Here is a 23,307-nt window from a genome sequence, read left to right as displayed (position 1 = left end):
CTCTCAGATGTCTTTCAGGAGGAACTGCTCTAAATGTAGATGTACATTAGATGTGTTCTCTCGGGAGGGGGTGAGTTCAGTGTCCTCCTATGCCACTGTCTTGGTCTCCCCTCTAGACAATCGCTTCATTTAAATCATCCATTCAACAAATGTTAGATCAGGAAACATAGTCCCCTGGTCTCATAGACTAGCATGAAGACAACACAAGCATACAAACATCTAATACTAATTAGGCCAGCTAAGTGCCACATGATGGTAGAAATAACCATTAACATCTGCAAAATGCTTCAGAGTTTATGTTTCTTAACAAAGTCTTATAACAATCCTGTGAAGAACACAAAGCACTTGGTATTGTTCTCATTCTACACAAAGTTTATAAGCAACAGAGGTAGGATTTGAACCTCTGATATTACTGCACTACACCTCTTCAGTGCTGCTTTCTCTTCAGGGCTGATGATAGAGGTGGGGGCATTTGGACCAAACCTCAAAGAATAAGCAAGATTTTGATAGGGAAAGAGACCAGAGCTTTCCAAGGCAACAACATACACAGAAGTCTAGAAATACAATGTGTGAGAAGGAACTGCTGGGTTGGTTCATGTAAGTCAGGCAGGGGAAATATGGTTATTTGGATTGAAAGCATGGGGAGGGCTTTAAGCAGCTGACTTAGCATCTGTACATGTCCCTACAGACAATAAGAAATCAGATAGTTTGGGAGAGACAAGGAAGAAAAGAACATACATGGAGCCTTATTGTGCGTTTGGTACTTTTCCAAAGAATTGCCTCATAGTCATGGATGTTAAGTTATGAGGTAGTATTAAAGAGAGATTAGACTTTCATTAGTCTTCTCTAGAACTGGAAAGATGGGTCTAACAGAGGGAAAATGGTAGAAGGCTATCTTTGTAGTTTCATCATGAGGGAACAGTAGATGCAAAGCAATATTCCTGTGTCTGAATGACAGTTTCTATAGGACCCTAGACTATTCTATCCCCAAAGTTAATATATTGTTAATGTCCTAAATTACCTTAAATTTTCCTAAATATTATCTAAAACTTACCGAATCTTCTGGAGGTCTCTGGATTTTCCCCCAATCCACAGAAGGTCCCTTTTCTTGCAAAAATCTATGAAACAGCTTACGAAATCCATCCAGATCTTTTTTAGTGTGCTATGAAAACAGAAATCATTGTTACAGTAGCAGAATATTTACTATTTAATAAAAACAGATGCATATTATACACTTAAAATACCTTTCAATGAGATTATTATGCTATTAGAACATGGAGTCTTTTTTTATACCCAAATTTAAAACTAAAGAGGAAGAAAAAGTTAATAGGAACCACACCTAAAGGAATACAAGCAAATAATCTATCCTCCCCACCTCCCACTAGTATCATATAATCTATACACCATTTGGTCCACGGGAATTCCAAATGGTTCTCTATATTTATTCACCAATATCTTTCTCAGCTTCTTTTAAGTGAAAATAAATCTTTACCAAAAGAACAAAAAGGAACAAAACACAACTAACCTCAAAACATTAAATACAAATTGAAATTTGTAAATTGAAAAGGATGATCTATTGATTTATAAGTCGAAAAGTAAATACCTGCCTATTGTGGGACCTCTAGTATAGCTGACAAGTAGCATAGTTCTATTAGAATTAGCTCTTTGGAAAAGGCATTTAGGATATATGGTTCATAAACTAACTTCTCACAATTCTAACTAAACATTGGCATTCATTTCTCCACCCAATGTTATCAAAACACAGCATAAATAAAGTGTAACTTTGCTCTGATTGTTTTAGACTCTAAAAACTTCCTAGAATTAAAAAATAAAAAGACAATGGTTTTACAATGGCCAAATATTGAAAATCCTTAATTGTTAAGTAATCCTAATTTTTTTGTATGTTCTCATTACATATTGTGCTTATTTTAAACTGGATGATCAGCAACAGCAATAGCAACTCAGCATGCAGATGAATGAAAGCAAAACATTGTAGAGTCCTTACCTCAAACTCAGGTGATGGTGCTGTGATGAGTATTTTTTCTAGTTCCTTCTTCACAGATAATTCTAGCTCTTGTCGAATGACCTCTTGGAACTGAGAAGCGCCACCTTGAGACATTGCTTTGGTAAGATCTTAAAACAAAAATATAAAACCACCAACTGTAAAACAAGATACCCATTCAAACCGCTGGCAAGCTATAGCTAATTCATTTTTGGTGTTCCAGCTAATGAAAAGGGCTCAATCCTCTAGTCTCATCATCCTCTCACAGATTTTCAGTATTGTCAACTAGTTAGGACTATATAATCACATGTGCTCAAATCTGACTATTTGGTACATCTCTATGCTTCACTAGTATATCTGAAACACTAAACACTTTGGGAAGATGGGGCAGGTAGAAGTAAAAGGATTAATCTTTATTCATCTCTACTGATGTTTCTTTCCCTCCTAGCCATTAAGTTGCAGTAAAATCAAAATTAGAATAATGTTAATAAGGGTATGTTTTATGGAACATGCCCTTAGGGAACTGTTGCATCATAAGATAACTAAAGGCGTCTAGCAATTTTGCAGAAGCAAAAGACTCCTTCCTCCTCCAGGTCAGATAAAAAATTTAAGGAATCCTTTCCATTTTAGAAGGAGAGCTACTCCAGTTTCATATTCTTCCTAGAGAAACCCCTTGAGAGATAGATAATGGCCATTTCAAGGTGCCTCTACTTCCCTGGCATCAAAAATTTAACTTTAAAAAGAGAAGGGCACAGCGCTGCTTTCTTCCCCACTCTGGTTCTCAATTTCAGCCAAGATTTTTCATTACTTATCTGTGTCAGACAAGACTATCAGGGCTTTTGGCAAAGCTGAGCATCTCTGTGACAGATGGATCTTGCTAAAGGTAACAGAAATGCCTTTTAGATAAAAACAAAAGTAAAAAAATACAGGAAAAAAAATCCCAGGCCCAAGTACCTTGGGAGAAAAATGCCAATACAGATGTTTTATACACTTAAGTAACCAGATAGGAATTACCCCATCTACTTCTTATAAGTGACAAACAGATTATTGTTCACCTCCCCCTTTATCCTCAATACCTAACTCAATCTTATTTATAAATGCATTTGTGAAGATTATGTTCAAACATTTTTTGATAACTAATTAGTTCTACAAATGTTGGTTAATTTAGCAGAATCACATTTCACATATCATATATTCTTTTACTTGTTATCTGGGCAGAAGGAAACATTTAAAACAGAATTAAAGCCAACATAATAAATATTTTGAGAGCAGAAGTTAGTATATTATGTTAACTCCTGAGGCAATATACTTAATATAGAAAACCTCTCCCTGTCCCTAATATCTAAAAATGTTAACAAATGAGATATTTAACGTAGCTCTTCAAAAATCTTTTATACACATTTTCCATCATATTAAAATCCAAGAGGGAAAAAAAAGGAAAATTTGGTGAGAGCACACAATCTAATCCTAAAATAGTCATTTTCTAACTGGTTCTTTTTACAGGCATAAATCACAACACAACTAAATTTATGGACTCCAGTAAAACTACCAAAGTGACCCAAACTGTGGTTCATAAATAAGGTCTTTGTGAGCTAAAAAACAAAAACAAAAAAACCCATAAGAAACACATATGTGGCCCTGGCTGGTTTGGCTCAGTGGTTAGAGTCGGCCTGCGGTCCGGAGAGGCCCGGCTTCGGTTCCCACTAAGGGCACGTACCTCGGTTGCAGTTTGTCCCTGGCCCTGGTTGGGTTGTGCGGGTGGCAACCACTCAATGTGTCCCTTTCACGTCGATGTTTCTCTCTCACTCTCTCTCCCTCCCACTCTAGCTGAACAAAAAATGGAAAAATGTCCTCGGGTGAGGATGAAAAAAAAAGAAAGAAACACATATGTGTGTGTTACATAAACAACCTAAAGATATGTTTCAACTAGTAAGTAGCAATTTGATATAATCTATAAAAACTCATGACAATGGATGAGCATGTTTTTATAACTATGAAAGGTAACTAAACACTCCTCCAGAACATTTGAAACTAAAGTTAATGTGACATCAACTACACATATCCATCCCTTGGCTAAATTACTTATAATTTACAATCTGTCACAGGTTAAGTCCTCCACCCTGTCACCCCATGTATACCTAGGCTATCTCTTCCCCAATTTGTAAGCCAGCTCCCATATTAATGTTTAGAAAATAGTTCGGAAGAAAAATCTACTAAATATAAAACCTCTAAATTAAAGAACACATGAATACTGTGTCACAGATTGATTAAACAGACCAAGAAATTACTATATAATGATTTTAAAAATAAGTTGGGGTTTTTTGGTTTTGGTTTCATTAGACTCAAAGACATCTACAGACATGCCACTTTGTTGTTGAAGTTAGATCATGAAGGCCAACATTCAGTCACATTCCGAAAAAATATAGTGATGGAAACATTTAACTTACTTATAGTCTGGGCAAATGCCAAAATGAGATAAAACTAAATGTAACTGCTAAGTTTAAAAATAACTCTAGTAGCTGTCTGAGATTTGTTTACATGAGAACAGTCCAAAAAACAAAACAAAACCCACACCAAACTTTAGAGACTCTGCAGAACAACAGCATATCAACATACACAACTTAGGGCCAAAATGCACAGAACCCATGACACATCCTCCCTATCAAGCCAAGCTAAGCAGGCTGATGGAAAGGCTCACATTTAATATTATACATGATCTTTGCCAGCTGCAGCAGGTCCAGCCTTCAAACACTATGCAAAAAAAACAGACCAAAATTCAAACGTGAGTTGTGACAAATAGCCCTTTTAGTCCTCCCATTTGTATGACACAGCACCAGATGTAAACAAAGAACAATTTGTATTCCTTCTATCCCCTCTACAAATATGAACAGCTTACACAACCAAAGAACATTACAACACAACTATCACTTCTTCCATGCCATTCTATAGCTATTTCCTCCTCCTCTTCCTGAGGAAAGTGCAACTGTGAAGTTCTATTTTTAAGTGACTAGAGAATAAGGAAGGGCTTTTAAGGAATAAAGAATATTCAAGAATAAAGAATAAGTGTACTTAATCAAGAAGAGTGTCTATCTTTTTGTTGTTGGCGTTAATCCTCACCCAAGGATGTTTTTTCATTGATTTTTAGATAGACTGGAAGGAGAGGGGAAGAGAGAGAAACATCAATGAGAGAGAGGCACATCAACTGGCTGCCTTCCCGACCCCAACCCTGACGGGGATCAAACCTGCAACCTAGGCATGTGCCCTTCAGCAGGAATCAAACCCAAGACCCTTAGGTCCGCAGGCAGACACTCTAACCACCACACCAAACCAGTCAGGGCAAGAGACTCTATCTTGCATAGCTAGGAGGCACACAGCTATAAACCATTTCTCTTTCTAGTGACCTTATCCATACTGAATTTTTTAAGAAAGGTCTGGAATTTTTCGTAGGAAAAGAAGTACAAACATTAGAAACTTTCTCAGGTTACACTTCTGGCAATGACAGCTGAGTTTCTAATGTAAGGTCAATTAAAGAATCCCCTGAATAATGCAAGACTTCTAACCTCCTAAAATGTTTTGTCTCTCATTTCCTAGCAATAGAGAATTGATTCTCCTTGCCCTTAGACAGAGTAGATTAGGAATCAAACATTTCATTACCTCAGTCATAAATAAAAACATTTTTAAAGATTAGAGGGAGCATTTAATCTACTCTCAACATTTTAGATAGAAAAAACAAGTTGAAATAGTTAAATGACTTATCCAAGGTCTCAGAGCAGTCTTTATGGAACCCAGGAACAAAGCCAGTTTATGCTGAGCCCCAAGCCCAACACATATCTTGCTCATTTTTTCCTCCTAGTCAAGCTCTTTAATCATGGCATAAAAATCCCTAAATAACATTCTCCTCCCAAAGCATTTCTATCAGAATGTCTTCTTATACTCAAAGAGATAAAAAAAAAAAAAAAAAGAAAGAAAGTCCCTACCACATAAAAAACTGGGTTTACTAGAATTGTCTTGGTTGCCTTAATTACAATGTAGTCAATTTGCCATAGAATAGGCAGTTAACTTTATTTCACAAATTTCCCCCCATCTCAATTTCCTAATTCTTCCTTGTTCATAAGAACTAAAATTTCCACATCATAGACTTTCTTCTACTCAATTGAAGCCAACAACAACAAAAAGGAGGAGAAGAAAAAGCAACAAATCAAGAGGTAGGAGACATTCAATCTAACAAGTGATTTGTTTCATTTTTTAATTCATCAGATATTTCATTTCATCCATTTCAGCAGCTAAGAAATACACATAACAACCTTCCCTAACATGATACTGGGACAAATAAAACAACTTCACATTCCAAAGTAGAAGGCAAGCTTCACAAAGCAAAGGCCAAAAGGCTGATGAAAGAACACCAAGAGCAACAAAGAGGGTGAGAAGCGCTCTCCAGGCCACAGCCAACCATTCATTATCTCTGAACAGTCCCAACCTTCCTTGGAAACCCACAGTGAGATGTACTCAAAGTTAGATAATTGGAGAGCTCACTTCATCTTAAACCAGGAAATGCCTTGTGATCGATCCAATTAAATATAAAATTCCAAGAACGTAGTAGCAACCGGAAATAACCATAAAGAAAGACATATACATACTGACCACATTTATGGCCAGTTAAAGCTAACCATCCTCTTCTGGTGACACACTACAGTTCTTTAAACTCAGCTATTTGTGAGTATTCCTCCTAGAAAAGTTTTTCTTCTTTGGATTCCATTACCCAATATTATCCTACATCTTCCATATCTCAGTCCAGACCTCAATTTCCATATTATTTTTTTCTTTCATTTTCTACTCCCTGAATTTCCTAATATTCTGCCCCCAGAACATTTTCCCATCAACTTTTCCCTTGCCAATCTCCTTATTAATAATCCCCAAATATGTGCTTCTCATCTCATCCTGATCTTTTTCATGAGCAACAGGCTCACATTCCCTATATAGTCTTCTAGACCTTTTGTATGTGGATACTCAACTAGGTACCTCAAACTCAACATGTTCAAATAGTCTAAATTCATCTCCCTGCCCTCCATGGCAATAACAACATTCTCCTACTTACTCCCCCTAGGTGACCTCGAAATCTCAGAGTTACAATTGGTTCTTCCTTCCTCTCCCCTGAACATTATATCCAACCCAATACTATACTTCTTAATTGAATCACAATTACATTAATTGCTTTCCATTTCCACCGCTACTACCTTAATTCCCCTCTCATTTTTACTCTCCTGGTTAAAATGAAAACAGCTTTCTAACTATTCTGCCCACCTGTCACTCTAATCTGGTGGTACCAAGCAAAATGGACTGGTTCCCCCTAAGCTGCAACCCCAATCATACCACTTCTCTTCCTCATTTGATGGGATTTCATTTAATGGGAAACATGTACAAATTCCTTAGCCAGGCATGTCATAAAAACCAAGTTGAAGTACCCTTCTGCGTAGCCAAAGCTAATGAAAGTGCTAAAGCAGAAGGCCTAAAGGCTGCAATTCCTACTCTGTGACATCTCAGTAGTGCTTCTAAAACTTTAATGTGCATACAAGTCACCTGGAGGGCTTGTTAAAACACAGATCCCTGGGCAAGCTCCCAAAAATTCTGACTCAATGGGTCTGGAGTGGGGAGAATATGCATTTCTAATAAGTAAATGCTGCCAGTATTGCTTTGAGTAGCTCTGATATAGATTATACTCCATCTTACTATGTTTGTAGCAGCCATGCACATTGTTCTCCCTATCCCAATGCTTTTCTGTCACCTATTCTTTGCCCCAAGGCCATATGCTTAAAAGATGGCACCAGGCCTAGATTTTAAAGCCTTCCCAGTGATTGGTTTAAGCATCAAACATATGATTTTGGTCAGTAAGCCAATCAGGATAGTTTGCCAAAGGACTTTGGAGAAAGGTGTTCCTCACTAAGAAATACATGAGAAGAAATAGTACCTTTTCAACCCCTAGACATAATGCATATGTGTCCATCTCTCACCTCCAGTTTCTTCAGCCATTTAGTGACCATAAAGGAAGCTAACCCAAGAATGAGACAGATATGCTTAAGAGAGCAGAAGAAAGGAAAAACTTACACAATCTTTGTACTGAATTAACCAACCCTGGGATATCCTTCAAGATTCATATAAGTTGCTCATTTTTTAAGCCACTAAGTTGGTATTTTTCTGCTCCATGAAATTAAAAGCATCCTAACTATTCTAAGTTTGTTCCAAACACACATCTCAAGTGTCATTCAACACTTAGAAACGGGTTGGCAGAAACGAGGAGAAAAAATTAGAAGTTAATAGCCTAGTGTGAATTCTAAAATCATGAGAATCATCCCAACCTCCAGGAAACCTGATCCCTCAGCCCCCAGAGGCTCAAACTCTGTGACTTGAGCTTCTGTTATTTGGGGAGTGGCAGTCCTAGTGTTCTAGATGATAGCTTCTGAACATTCAAAGAGGCCTGCCTTTCTACTACAACTCTTATGTGAAGGTTTTAATCACTTCTCCATTTGCACTATATCAAACACCCTCAAAACTTTAATTCTTTGCTTAGATGTCTGTCTGCAATACCTTAAGACACGAGCCATATTCTGTTATTCAACTTTTTTCTCCCAATACCTACCTTAGCACCTGGCACACAGTACAGGCACCTGATAATGTGTAAATAAACTGGAGACCAAGACTTAAATTCTTATGTTAGTGGCTTAAACAGTCACTAATATATCATTTGTCGGAGTTCAGTTTAAATGTAATCTCCTCCTAGAAATCTTTCTAAATTAACCAAAGTTGACCATCACATGCTCACATGGTAGATCCTTGTAACACTCCTTTATAACATCATACTTTAAAAAAATATATTCAATGTCTACTTACTCAACAAATTACACTCTGTATAAGAATAAATCATCTCTATTTTGTTCACTATTGTGTTCCTACCACCTAAAACAGAGCTTGAGACATAGTAAATTCTCAAGTAATGCTAATTAAGTAAATGAGGAACAGCCTATTATGATAGTTATGTGCTGGGTACAGACATAGAAGATAGAGTCCAGTCTCATGAAGGTAGTGCCTGATAAGGCCACAGAAAGTCCTTAAGAGCCATATCCAGTCATAGGGAAAGGAGGGCTAAGAAAAGTATGTACTATATCCTGTACTTCTCAAGCAGAGGCTGATTTATTAGTAAAGTATCAGGAATGTGGTCAAAGAAATTCCAAAATGGTAACTAATCTAGACAAAATGACCTCTAAATTTCTTTTCAATTTTTTATTATCCTATATTAATGTTAGAAAAATGTTTTCACTAACTTTAGAGATTAAACAAAACTGCACAATTAAATTTAGGTTTAGTTTGAATTAGAAAATAGCTTTTTGATAACAACAACAAAATGGTACCAGGCCTTTGAAAAGTGTTCCAATACTCCCAGCACTGAACGTGCAGAGCCACTTGCTAATTGAGATTTTTGCTAATCATCTATTGCTTACTTAAAAACAATTTTAACTGTAAGAATTTATACCTAAACTGGACTTCGCATTAATAATTAGAATAACCTTGCTCTCATACAACAAAGTAGCTCTTAAAATCTAAAAAACAGAAAAATCACTTCTGAAAAACAGACCATTCAGAAGAAATGTGTCAACTAGTTAACACTTTGCATTAAATTTATTGGGTGATAAGAAAGAAGGCATGCCAAGGAGCCCATCACACTCATTTGCTGAGAGGAGAAAAAAGGGATACAACATAAAATCACCCACAAGGACCAAAAACTTATTTGGCAGGCCTGCCCTGTAATTTTATATATGTGTACTTAGATTAAACTTTTAAGTTCTGAAAGGCTTTAAGGTCAGTGAGTGAGTCCAATTTCTTTATCTTGAAGAAGAAATGTGGGGGGGTTGGAGTTGTCAGGGGTGCTGACTTGCCTAAAGACACAGTGGCAGTGCTAAACTGGAATCCAAACCCTGCTGCTCCCTGGTGCGCTTCTCTCCAATCTGGAAGGTCTCCCCTTTCTTGGTTACAGTGCATTTACATGGTTTACCAACTTCAGGTGTATGCCACCAACTCAAAATGAAAATTGACAAAAACCAAATTATGTCTATTATGTGAGGTTAAAACTACCTATCAGAGAAAGCATTCCCTTATGCTCTTCAACATTTCCTTCTATTTAGTTTATTTTCTGGGCAATGAAAAATCGAAGAAAGCTTTTATGCACTCTATAAATATTTTATTATCAAGGCTAAGCATTTTACCATTGGTATAAATGAATCCAAAACAATACATAGAGTTGTGTTATTCTGTTTTCTTGCTTAGGAAGCTTTAAAATTCTAGGCAGGGTTATAACATAAAGGAAACATCACATCAGCCTTTGCCAGGGCAGCAACCAGAGAAAAACACAAATGCCAATCACCTTATCCGCAGGTCTTAATAGCCAAGGAACAAGTGGTACTATTGTTAATGGGAGGGTCCTCTACAATAGTATTTTTTACAATTTCGTGACTAATAATTAAAAAGTGGATTAAGCATAATATGACTATTTCATGTGCATGAATACAATGAATAGTACTTTTTGAGCTACAAATGACATTACAAGAAAACAGGAACTCTCATGATTTATATACAAAAAATTAACAAATATCTAGAAGTATTTTGGAAAATGAAACATTTTGTTGTTTATGTAAGTTAACTAAGACAACATAGCCAGTTTCTCCATGGTTCTCAAAAACAGTCCTTAATTATCAAATGGTTTGGGGGCACAATCAATTTCATTTGGCAATGAATGAGAAAAATAAACAATGGAACTGTTGGCAGAGGCAGAATTTGAGCCCTAGACAATTACTGTGCAACAAACTAAAGGAGATGCCTGCATCACCAATCAAGAGAACTGGGAAACAGCTTTCAAACCAAGTATTATCCCCATTCTCGCACATGAGCCCAATAAAAAAACACAAAGTTTAATTTTCTTTTAGTAGCTTAGCAAGCCAACTTTCAAATAATTTAATAAGTTATTAATAAAAAGATGCATGCCTGGTAGTAGATTTTAGAGATTTAAGGCATATGGTTTCAACTAATACTCATTGTGCCTGAACAACCCATTAAATGACCCAAGATGTTCACAATTCAAACACTAGTATACCAAGTTTAAATATATTTTAGAAAAGAAACTGTAGGCTGTGTCAAAAGGACATCGGTCTTTAGAAAAATTCCCGTTTCTGAAGTGATCCTAAGCAATCAAAAGGTGATAAGTAAATTACCTCATTCACTAAATCCTAAACCCTCAGAGGATCTCCCCCCGCCATACAATTTTATTCTAATATTGCTGGAATTTTCTCCACTGGTATAAATACTAGATATCAAAAGGAATAGATTATGGAAAGTTAGTATAGTCAACTCTTAATTATTCATTTTTACAGACAATCCTGAATTGTTTTGACTTTCAAATATTTGCTTATATTAACTTTCCAATAATGGATATATCTGACTTTCCAGGAACTCATCACACTTCCACAAAAAGTACCAGATACAACTTGGTGGAAAGTGGAAAACTATAGTATAGTTATTCTTTTATAGAATATTTTCATTATTAGGCCAACTAATGTTCCTCGCATAAAATTAATTATCCTATTATTTTAATTAAAGTTACTAAAACTGTCTATGAAGACAAAAATAACACACAGAGAATGTGTATAAATCCATATTATAAGAAAACATGTACTGTCCAAAAATTAACATCTCAGAGTAATTTCCTCTTAAAGTTATTTTTCAAATTATCTTCAGAATATTAAATGGTACTACTGAGAAGTGTACCAGCCAGTATTTCTTATTTCTCTAATGCTCCTTGTCAATTTATTTTTTTCCCCTCAGTTGGCTTTCACAAATGAAAATCATCCATCTTAATAGAAGAAAGACCCGGTTATCAAGAACAAAGGCAATACACATTCCAATGTTTACACATTGGAAAACAAAGTTTTCATCAGCTCAACTCTTCATTTTGAGTTTCTTTTCATTTTCCATTTATAACTGCTACTCTGAATTTAACTAAATCCCTCACTTTCTAACAACATAATGAATCCTAAGCCACATCTTTAAAAAAATGAGTGTGCCTTAGCCATTGCTTTGCCATCTTTAGTCCTGCCTCAAATCCATGCTACAATGCCCCTGAGATAAAAGCATCCTAGTCCTCTAAATAATCAGCAACAGGCTAAATTTGGTCTTAGGATTTGAGAAAAACCAGGCCAAAGTCTGACTTCTACAACCTGGCCCAAAATGTTTCTCAACCCTGCATTTATCTGAGACCCCTCCAGTTATAATTAGCTCAGCTAATCCTCCCTGGCTAGCTGCCATCTACCAAATAAGCATCACCAAAAAAAGTCATAAAAAGAGAATTCCAACAAATGTGAAAGTTAACAAGCCTCAAATATTTAACAGAGATATTCAAATGGCTTGCCCTGAAGTATAAGAAAAGTACCTCAATTTAAGAACAGTAAGAGACATGTTTATATAATTTAGATAATGGTCTGTTAAAAGTTGTGTTTTTTTTTTAAGTCCTTCTAATATTATCATATAAGCATATAACATGGCCTTAGCTGGATAGATGACAATAGTCCCTGCATCATTTATAAGATTCCAGTCATGTAGGGAGATTACCCCATAGCAATAAGAAATTTTAAGAAAGGAAAATCCCAAATGGCACGGAATGACAAACCTGGCAAAAGTCACAGTTGCTGTTGACCACCTAGTACTGCCAACAGTAATAAGAAGCACCTTCTCACTCAGTTAGTACTTACATTTATTTAAAATAATTGGGGGCCCTGAACCACCCCTCAAGGGGAAAAAACTAACAAATTGAGAAGTAATATCACAGACAGGCAGAAGGTGACCTGAAGGCAGAATACACCAAACTAAGGTATGCCCTAGAACCAGTAAAGAAGAGTCTTCCTATGAAAAGGAATCTTAAGTGCCTGAGGAACATAGACTTGGGAGATGCACAAAGAAAGATGAACCTTTTTTGGGTCAAGGAATACATATACTAAGAACTCTCTTGACATTTCAGTAGTATGGCGCAATGGTTGAGTATCAACCCATGTACCAAAAGGTTGCCGGTTCAATTCCCAGTTAGGGCACATGCCCAGGTTTCAGGCTCTATCCCTAGTAGGGGTCGTTTAGGAGGCAGCCAATGAATATACCTCTCTTATCAATGTTTCCATCTCTCTCTCTCCTCGTCTCTCTCTCTAAAAGTCAATAAAAGCATATTTTTTCAAAAGAGAGAGAGAGAGAATGGAGATGCCCAGCTTTCCTGTAAAAGCACATTGTCTAGATTTGGGGGAAAAGACTCAAGCCAAGTATAGCGGCCCCAATTTCTGAGAAATTAAAAAAACAACACATCTGTATTTCAAGTTCCCACCATAAAGAATACACAAGAAATCCCAATATAGTACACTGTACTTTGTAAGCACTCAAAAAATTTTTTTATTGACTGGACTGAAACAAAAACTGTCACCAACTGTGTATATTTACATCACTATTAAGCTTCTCTCATATACTCCACACTTCTTTTTGTTGTTGTTGTTAAACATATCACCTCCCACGTGCTGGGAGCCTGAACACCAAACCTGGAAGAGGAAAATAAAGACCTGTCATACCTGCCTTGTTTCTGTTAATGACATGTGGTTATCCTATGGTGATGATGCTGTCTGAAAGGCCACTGTCATTTTAAGAAAGAAAAGTAAAAATTACTGGCCATCTAGTGTGTGACTAGTAAATTCATATAATTCATCTCATTTCAGCTTCTCAATAACCCTATGGTATAAGTAGCAACTGAGGTTCAGAAAAGTTGTGTGTCTAAGGTCACCTCTTAGCAATAGGATTCAAACCTAAGTCTATACCCTTTTATCTTTCTCAATATTTATGTAATCTTAAGAGTTGTTATTAAAAAAAAAACCAAACAAACAAAAAAAAACTATAACCAAAAATGTAGGCTAACCTACTAAAAAGTACAGGGAAAGTGCTGAGTTTCTCATTTACCATATAGGGTAAATTCTTTTAGAGCATCAACCACTTCAAAATACTGTATTTCCCCCAAGGATATGATACTATCATTGCCCAGAGGGAACTGACAGTCAAACTGGAGAAACAAGCCATTTAGATAAGTTTTTAATGTAAAAGGAAAAAGGTATTGGAAAGGACAAGGGTTTTAGACACATCAATATATATATGAATTTCAGTGCTTACTAGCTGTGCATTTTAGACAAGATACTTAATTTCCTCAGCTGTAAGGTCATGACAAAAATCTGCTACCTCGAAGGGCTCTTGTAAAGCTTAAATTAGACAACATATGAAAACACTTAGGGGCCTAATAGTTATTCAATCATTTCCCTATGAGTGGCACAACCTAAGTATCAATAAGTTGAAATATCAATAAGTGCTAGAACAAAGATAAAAAAATTGGATCTACTACAAAAAAAATCAAAAACAAAAATCCCAATCTTACACTTAAAAACTTACCTGTAGAGACAGCCAAGTCATTACCCATTATGATTTATAAGAGCAAGAGTTAATTAGACATAGAAAGGGTTTACACTTGAAGTACACAATTTAAACAATGATAAACAGGAGCACAATCATGTTAATTTGGGGGCAATGTCATCTCTGTACAAAACTGCCAATTTAAAAGGAAAACTACCACTTAAAGCAAAAGTGTATCACAATAAATGCAATGTTGCACTGAGTCATGGAACAGTAGTCTGAGTAAGTCTAGTTTAGTTAGTAGTGATGTACCTATGAAACTTCTTAGTTTTGACAAATGTGCAACTTTCCTAGAAATTTAAAAGCATTCCAAGATAAAAAGATTTTTTTTTTTTAAGTAGATGACAACAGAAAGGAATGACAATATTCACAGCAACTCTTAGTCACTTGATGAGAATCTCCTGAAGACAGCTATTAACAGTAAAGGCTGTGAAATCAGTTAACACTCACCACCTCTGCAAGCCATTCTAAAGTACACCTACAAGGAACAGCTGGAGTTTAACTAATATTCTTAGCTTTTAAAGAGAAGTGACTTGTCCACTTTTACCTGGCATATTCTCGCAAAATACTGGTTTTCTGGTAACTAAATTTTCTTACTGCTGTTACAAAACCAGACAATTTCTAAGTTACTTCTCTGCCTTGCTATTTTTGACTAAGACATTTATTCAGTAAGCACGTAAGAAGCATCTCTCACCACATATAAGGTATAACATGAATTTGAAAGACTAATGATAAGTGACATTTCTGAGGCAGGCATATGTCCCCCCTTTCCATAATAAGGCAGGCCATCAAATTCTCTTGCTTTTTATACGAAACACAAAGAACAGTTCATAAAGTGATGTTAAATTTACTAGGGCATTTTTATTCCCTGGGTCAAATAAGGGCCATTACTGACACAATTTTTTAAGTACATCTATATTTATGGAAAGTCACATTAAGAGGTTGTGAACTTTACTGGCTGTGTGTTCAACAAGATGGCTGAAGTTTTCCTACTCTGGGGTCTGTATGAAAGGGTTTACTTGCAAAGCAGAAGGCGAATTCTATCTATAAACTGGTGACACGTTTAAGAGAGCACCAATTTCAAAGTGTACAAGGTACACGCACATACATGCAATGTTACTGCTTAAATCGGCTTTATCCCCTTTTTAATAAACATGTAGAATTTAGAGGGCAATTTTCAAATTTCAAAGAAATCTTAATCTTTTCAGATTTTAAAGAAGGGAAAAAATAAACACAGCAATGCAGCAAAGTCATTTCTCCTGCTGAAATGACCTCCAGCTTCTATGAGCTACTCCTGATTTCGCAATACATGAATCTGAGACTCAGACCAAGTACACAAACGGAGCAGGAGCTGAGAACACTAAAGCTTCCCTCAACAGTCCTGGCAAAACCCACCTGCCTTCCCTCAGCCCTCCCAGTTCCCCATTTTGTCTGCACGCACAGTTACCTTAACTTCGACCAGAAAAAGAAAACAGATTAATCAGCATCAAAATCCTGTTTTATCATCATTTATAGTCACTATCTCCAGGAGTCATAGTGCTACTAACCTGATTTCAGGGAGGCAGAACTAAACCCAGCAGAGCACAGAGGTATAAATTATACGTATCTGAAACGCCAGCCCAGCAGCTCAAGGAAGCTCAAATGTCAATTGAACGAAAAGGGTTTCCGCAAATATTATCTCATTTGAGCATTTCCACTTCCAAACTACCCACCAACCCTCTCGAGTGCCAGTACCCAAGTTCAGCTGAAGCAACCCGGGAAATAAGAAGAAGCGCGTCTTACCTTGTACAAATCTCGACATTTTAGGGGTTTATTAAAATACCCTGGTTTATGTATATGTTAATTTCTAGAGAAGTCACGCTATCAAGGTAGTGATTTCCTCCCCAGCTTTAACAACCGACGTGTTCTTTCTCCTCTTCCTATGTTTAGTCACTTAAGTGAGTATTTATTCAAAGCGATTAGCACTACCTCAAAAAAAAAAAAAAAAAAAGGAAAAACCTTCTCCACTTCCAAAGACAGAAACTTGGTGCGACTGAGTCTGCTTGTAACTCCTGCCTACACCACGCTCCTGACACAAATGAGGGCCAACTGGAGACTCCCAGGAAAGGTAAAAATCACACGAACTTTAATTTCATCAATGAAAGAGGCGGATCTACAGCGGCTATTTCGCCACCCCCGGGTCCCCACGCCCTCGGAGGCTGGACGGCTGCAGACACTGGCGGGCCGCGCGCCCGCCTCTCCCTCCCCTCAACGCTGTCCAGCCTCCGGCCAGTTCCCCACAAAACCGGCCAACAGCAGCCCCCGCCCCAGCGGGGTTCGGAGAGGCGGGTGAGGCCGGGGGTGGGGGGGGAGAAGCAACCATTTTTACCAGCCTGTAAATATCCTGGGACTAGGAGGCGCTAAGAATGCCCCAGGCGGGCGGGCCGGGGCCTCCAGCTCCCCGCCTTCCCACAGCAAGCAGCGAAAACCCTGCCGCTGCATTTTCACAGGAGGAGGGAGGAAGGGAGGGAGGGCGGAACGCTACATCGCCCCTCCCCCGCGGCGCACTCCGGGGAGCCCGTGAGCCGCCCCAAGTCCCACCGACTGGAGCTCGGGAAGGCCCCATCCTCCTCGCACGCGTTCCAGTCCCTCCAGCCCAGCGCTCTTCCAAACCCCAAATTCGGCCTCCAGGGCCACACAGCTGCTAGAGGAGAGAGGCTCTACCCTTCCCAGAGTGGAAAACACACCCTCCTGGTTGGGGGGCGGAAAACCCGTCCCCCCCCCCCCAAGCCACCACTGAGACCCACCTTCTTCCTCTTCCTTTAGCAGCTGGGAAGTTGGGGGCGTTTACGGCGCCCCGAGAAGAAGGCTCGCAGGCTGAGAGGATGTCACCTCAGAGGCACCCTTCGCTCGCCCTTCCTCCCCTCACACCTGCACACCTTGAATTCCTCGTCAGCGGTTGCAGCCCAGGTGCTGACCCCCTCCGCCCACCCAGCTGCTGGCTCCGGATACCTTAACCCCCCCAACTTTTTCAGTTCCCCTCCCCCTCCACTTGGAGCAGCCCCCTCGATGCGGAAATGTTCCTGCCGCGCAGACGGACAGAAGCAGAAGCCAGTCAGGAGCCGAGGCGGTGCAGGGCTCAGCCAATGAGATGCGCAGAGGTGTCAGGGGGCGGGGCATCTGCGACCCTAGGCAGCCCAGCCTGGATAGGCGGGGAGCCAGACCAGGGAATTCCGCGCGTGGGACCCTACTTGAGGGGGCGCAGCAGGGATGTTTCACCAGTAAAATACCCAGCTATCTACAGCTACTTCATGAAGGGAGTGGTCATTTTTCAGTCCATAAAAATGTTCCCGCTTACCAGAGGTTGAAGATAGATAGTATCCGGCGCCTAGAGCCAGAGCACCCACAGCTACTACCCCGAGAGAGCCCAGGCCCTTCTCACAAACTCTGCTCACAATATCTGGTCTGGAAAGGGTGAAGATGCCTTAAGGTGTAAGCAGTGAGATGTATGGTGTCCACTAACAGGAGGAGGGATTTAGAGCGTGGGAAAAAGTGCCACATGAAGACTCTCCCACCAGAACCACCACCTCTGGTTCCTATTCCTGTAGAGTTTTCTGCTGTGATAGGCGTTTACTTTTCTGATCGAAGTGGAAATGGCTCAAATTACCCCTCAAGGGAAGGTAACCTTTTAATAGATTCTTGCAGTCCTCAAGGAATGAGACTGTTAAAAGACAGAATATTGGCAGTGGCCAAGGGCTGCAAGAGGCCTGCCCAGTGCCCTACAACCCCGCCTTACCTGTAAGACCGCACCAGTTAGTGGGTCTTAGATTTTATAGCTCATGATCCAACCAGCCTACATCAGGACAAAATGACTTGTCAGCACTCTTGGTTGCCTTCAGTAAACCAAGTAATTCCAGAAGAGTTTGGACAACAATAATCAACAAAGGTAAAGTGAAAATGTTCACATGATTCATTCTCTAAACAAACTATTTTTTTTTTTAGTGCCACATATTTATATCGAAATGTTATTAGACAAGTAACACAGAAAAAGCCAGTGATTCATTTGTCATACTAGAAAGTGGCAACCATTGTTACTATATTTCTTATGTGAAATCCAAAAAGATTACACACAAACACACACCTATCAGCTATAAAGTAATTTCCCCAAGTCAAACCAAAGAAGTATCTAAAATCTGATACTTACATTTTAATAATGGCATTTGGAGACTGAAAATCTTAACCAGAATCTCCACATCTTTTCTGTACAGTAGAGAAATTTTTCCAGCTCTAAATAAGTAGTATTTATCAATCAACATTAACACCAAAATAAAATGCCACTCAAAAAATCATTGAAGTAGGATACAGACTGACAAACCTCAGATGAGAAAGGGGAGGAGGGGAGGAGGATGGAAGAGATAAACCACAGAACTTATATGCATATATGCGTAACCATGGACATAGAGGGGATCTGGAGGAGGGTGTCAGTGGGCAAAAAAAGGAGAAACATCTATAACAAAAATAAATTAATAAAAAAAAAATTTTAGCCCTGGCCAGTTTGGCTCAGCGGTTAGAGCGTCAACCTGCAGTCCAGAGAGACCTGGGTTCAGTTCCCGCTAAGGGCATGTACTTCAGTTGCAGTTTGCCCCCGACCCTGGTTGGTCATGGGGGTGGCAGCCACTCGATGTGTCTCTTTCACATCAATGTTCCTCTCTCTCTCTCTCTTCCTCTCCCTCCCTACCACTCTATCTGAACAAAAAATGGAAAAATGTCCTCAGGTGAGGATTAAAAAAAATAAAATTATTTTTAAATTGGGGGCGCATAGGGTTGCATAGCCTGCACTAGATAAAGGACAATGAAGAGTCTTTAATTATACAAGGTTTATTGTCAGAAGGAAGGTCAGTTATTTTCTACTTTTGCAGAAGATTAAGAGAGAGGAAATGAGCTTCAATTGCAGCAAGAGCATTTGGTAATACCTAACAATGACTTGGAGATATGATACCAAAGGATGTTGTACATGTGCTGCCTCAAGAAATCTCAAAAAGAAATAAGTACCCGTCTTGACTGGTTACATCTATAACCACCCTGATACTGGCTGCTAAGAGAACATTACAAGCTATATTCCCAAATATTATTTCTAAATAGTGCTCTGTAAGTGTAATTTCCTTATACAGTGGCTTAAATTTTAATCCTGAACCCCAAAAGATTTTGTAAGAGAGCCTCCCACTCCCTCAGAACCACTAGAAACAACCTCACTTGGCAGATCAGGTGGGGTTAGAGAAGAAAGATCATGGCCATGGAGCAGTTTCAAGTTGGCTTAGAAGGCAGTTGCCTATTCTCTCTCTATTTATACATTTAATACCTGAAATCAATCTCTCTCTCTCTCTCTCTCTCTCTCTCTCTCTCTCACTTTCTCTCTCTCTCGTGTGTGTGTGTGTGTAAATCTTTTTTTTTTTCCATAATATACTATTTTGAAATTACTCCTCAAGGTTGATGATGCTGATATCTGTATCATTAGAAACCTGTAACATGGATAGATAGGTTTACAGATTACATGTTGGGAGAAACTTGGGGGTATATAAAGGAGGATGAAGATAAGGGGAGGGGACTGGGAAGGAGTGTGTGTGCAGGGATGACTTGGAATGGATTGTAAACTAAAAAAAGAAGCCTGGAAGACAATTTTTCACTGATACCATATGCTACCATCTGAGGATGATATAAATTCTGCCTATAATTTTCTCTTTTTTTCTTTCTACTTCCCCAGAGAAACTTGAGAAAATTCAGTCTCATTTAACCAATCCTATGTCCTGGCATGTATAACAACCTTGCCATATCATTTTTCTTTTCTTTACATAGGAACATTCTATCAACAACAAGGAGACAATGACTATTGCCCTATTTCAAAGCATCCTTTTTTGTGCCTTTTTACATTTAGTGTTTGGCACAGTGTCTGGTACATAGCAAACAGTGAGTATATACTGAATGACCAGTTTATTGCCACTAAATCTTTTTTAACTCTCAGTGTCATATCTTTTACTCTTTGAGAGCTGTAAACAAGATTTTAAAATTTTATATTTAGAGGTGTTTGTTTCAGTTATTTCTACCTGGACTATGAACTTGGGCTGAAGTACAGTATAAGAATAATAGCAGCGCCCTGGCCGGTTTGGCTCAGTGGTTGGAGCATCGGCCTGCGGTACAGAGAGACCCGGGTTCAGTTCCCGCTAAGGGCACGTACCTCAGTTGCAGTTTGTCCTTGGCCCTGGTTGGTCGTGCGGGTAGCAGCCACTCGATGTGTCCCTTCACATCGATGTTTCTCTCTCTCTCTCTCTTCCTCTCTCTCCCTCCCGCTCTATCTGAACAAAAAATGGAAAAATGTCCTCGGGTGAGGATAAAAAAATAGCAGCAGCAAATGGAACATACTGATGACTTTACAGTAAGCTTTGCTAACTGCCCACCATAGTAATTATCCAATAAGGGGTGGTTTAGAAATTGCTAAAATATGAAATAAGCGTACAGATCAACAATGTGTGTGGGTTTGGAGTTTTGTTTCTTTTTTCTTGTCTATCCTATCCCTATTCCCTACACACAAGAAAATAAAGCAGAGCAATTTTGGAAAACATGTTAGAGACATAAAAATGTCAGTGTCATGCCCAAAGTGTTTAGCCAAGAGGCCAGGTAACAATTATACACTAGACTGTTGCCCACACTCTATACACTTAATATTGGTTCCCACCACTGTATCCATCTTAAATCTAGGCTACTCACATGAAAGAGGAAAGAAGGAGGATATTAGTCAGAAATTGCCAGTTACTGATTAGATCTAACAAGAGGGTATTTCACTTGAGTCAAAAGATAAGCAATCAGGGCCTGGCCTCAGCAGTTAGGGCAACAGCCTGAGGTCCGAAGCGTGAAGGTTCGATTCCTGGTCAAGGGCACGTACTTGGGTTTCGGGTTTGATCCCTGGCCCCAGCTGAAGTGCAGGAGGCAACCAATCGATGTATCTCTCTTGCATCCATGTTTCTCTCTCTTTTCTCTCTCTCTCCCTCCCTCCCTTCTACTCCATCTAAAAAATCAGTGGAAGAATATCCTCAGGTGAGGATTAACAACAACAACAAAAGAGGTAACCAAACAGGGTTAACTGGAAAAAGATATCAAACAATATCTGTGAGATGGACTACTAATAAATGAGTAGTTTAAAAAGTGAATGGCATTTCCAAATACTTGAGGAAGAGAAAGACTTTATTCTTTCCTGTTGTTAACGAATCAGAAGTTTGCTGAAACAAGTTATGAATTTAAATTATGACATATCCTTCCATTTGTTCATAGCATGAAATTAAATTACATTGGAAGGTTATATAACTTTTATATCACAACAGTACCAATGATTTCAAATAACTAAGCTGCTTTACAAACAAGGTTGTCTCACATTACAGATAATTATCTAAAGATTTAAAAAAACAACCTTCTAAGTAGTTTTAAACATCATCAGTCTCTCAAGAATGCAGTTTAACCACAACATGCATTATCTTGTTCACATTTATCAATAATTCTCTAGGTTCTCCTCTGAAAGTTGCTTAGAAGACAGGTCCATACTATGGTGTCTCCTGTTTCTCCTGTTCTGCATGTTGCCCAGAGGACAGTGTTGATGAGGATTGGTGATGCCCATGAAATTTTATCTCACTTATGTGTCAAACTACATGTCCAGACCCACCTTGATTGTATAGACAGAGGACTTATTGCACAGAGTAGGGCCAGTAATAACCATTTGAAAATTCCTATATTCACTCAGGGTTTCTCATAAACATAGATTATTATGTAATCATAATTTGGACATAAAAAAAAAAAAACAACACACTTAGAAGTAACACATCTCTTACTAACCTCCTAAAATAGAATAAACATTATTCTTTTCTGTGGTGATGTATATGTATAGATGATGAGGTTGCTTATTCTTAGAGACTTTGAAATCCTCATAGAGAAGAGCCATGAAATAGAAAAGCATTCAGTTTTATTCTATTGTTTCCCTCTTTCAATCATGTTAAAGATGCCCTGTTGTGCATTCCATCAAATGTCTTTTGATGGTTTTCCAAACATCTCCGCCTCTGGTCTAGCTTACTAAATTTCCTGCCAGTGCCACCACTGGAAGGAAAGGATAAAGAACGTCTGTTTCCTAACTTAGTCTCAGGGGACTTATTTAAAGCATGTCACACCCACCACTCTAACTAAATATTAAAGAGATCCTCAGGATTATTCTTTGAATGAGGCCTAAATAATTGGGTAATTATATGTCATTAAATGTGTAATATAATTAGAGAATAAAACGTAACGGTATTCTTCCCTTTCTAGAATGAAAAGGAGAATGTCATATTTAGAGAAAACACCACAGGAAAAACTGAGGTATAATAATGTTAAGTTCTGGTGGCATTTTTAACTGACTTACAATTTTTTAATAGGACATTTTACTTGAGTCAAAAGGTAACCAAAAAGATATTAAAATATATCTGTGAGGTGGAGTACAAATTTGAATGAGTAGTCTAAAAAACAAAGTGGTTCTTAAAAAGAAAAAATCTAACACCAAAATGCCCATAATAAATAAGTCATCTCCTATCTTACCTCTCTTTACTCCAACCCTGCACCCCAGAGGCAACCATTTTTCTTCTGACAGTTACCTCAGTTATATATACCTGATAGTTACTTCTAAATGTTTATATTGCTATTTCTCTGGATTTTAGGCATTGTATGTTTTAACTTTTCTATTATAATAAATAAGGACTCTGCTCACTTATACTCCTAGCCTTCTT

At 38.3% G+C, this 23,307-nt stretch overlaps 1 protein-coding gene across 4 annotated transcripts in view; it reads right to left on the bottom strand.

Moving 5' to 3' along the window:
• The window catches only part of UGP2 (UDP-glucose pyrophosphorylase 2), a 62,645-nt gene extending 45,143 nt beyond the window's left edge, over positions 1-17,502 (bottom strand). Inside the window, exons 1-3 of one of the 4 annotated variants that reach the window (XM_036262874.1) lie at positions 17,317-17,502; positions 2,006-2,133; positions 1,055-1,162 (exon numbers count right to left, since the gene is read on the bottom strand). In XM_036262874.1, the coding sequence (XP_036118767.1) occupies positions 1,055-1,162; positions 2,006-2,119 (222 nt within the window). In that variant the 5' untranslated portion in view covers positions 2,120-2,133; positions 17,317-17,502. Of the gene's footprint in view, positions 1-1,054; positions 1,163-2,005; positions 2,134-13,647; positions 13,673-16,077; positions 16,126-16,312; positions 16,653-17,316 lie in introns of those variants that run through there. The other 3 variants (XM_036262873.1, XM_036262876.1, XM_036262877.1) reach the window with 3 other exon arrangements.
• Between the last annotated feature and the right edge of the window lie 5,805 nt (positions 17,503-23,307).

The sequence above is a fragment of the Molossus molossus genome, unplaced genomic scaffold (assembly GCF_014108415.1).
Source record: "Molossus molossus isolate mMolMol1 unplaced genomic scaffold, mMolMol1.p scaffold_m16_p_15, whole genome shotgun sequence".
NCBI lineage: Eukaryota > Metazoa > Chordata > Mammalia > Chiroptera > Molossidae > Molossus > Molossus molossus.
Note: the sequence above shows the minus strand (reverse complement) of the source record. Positions and strands in the feature narration are given on the sequence as shown.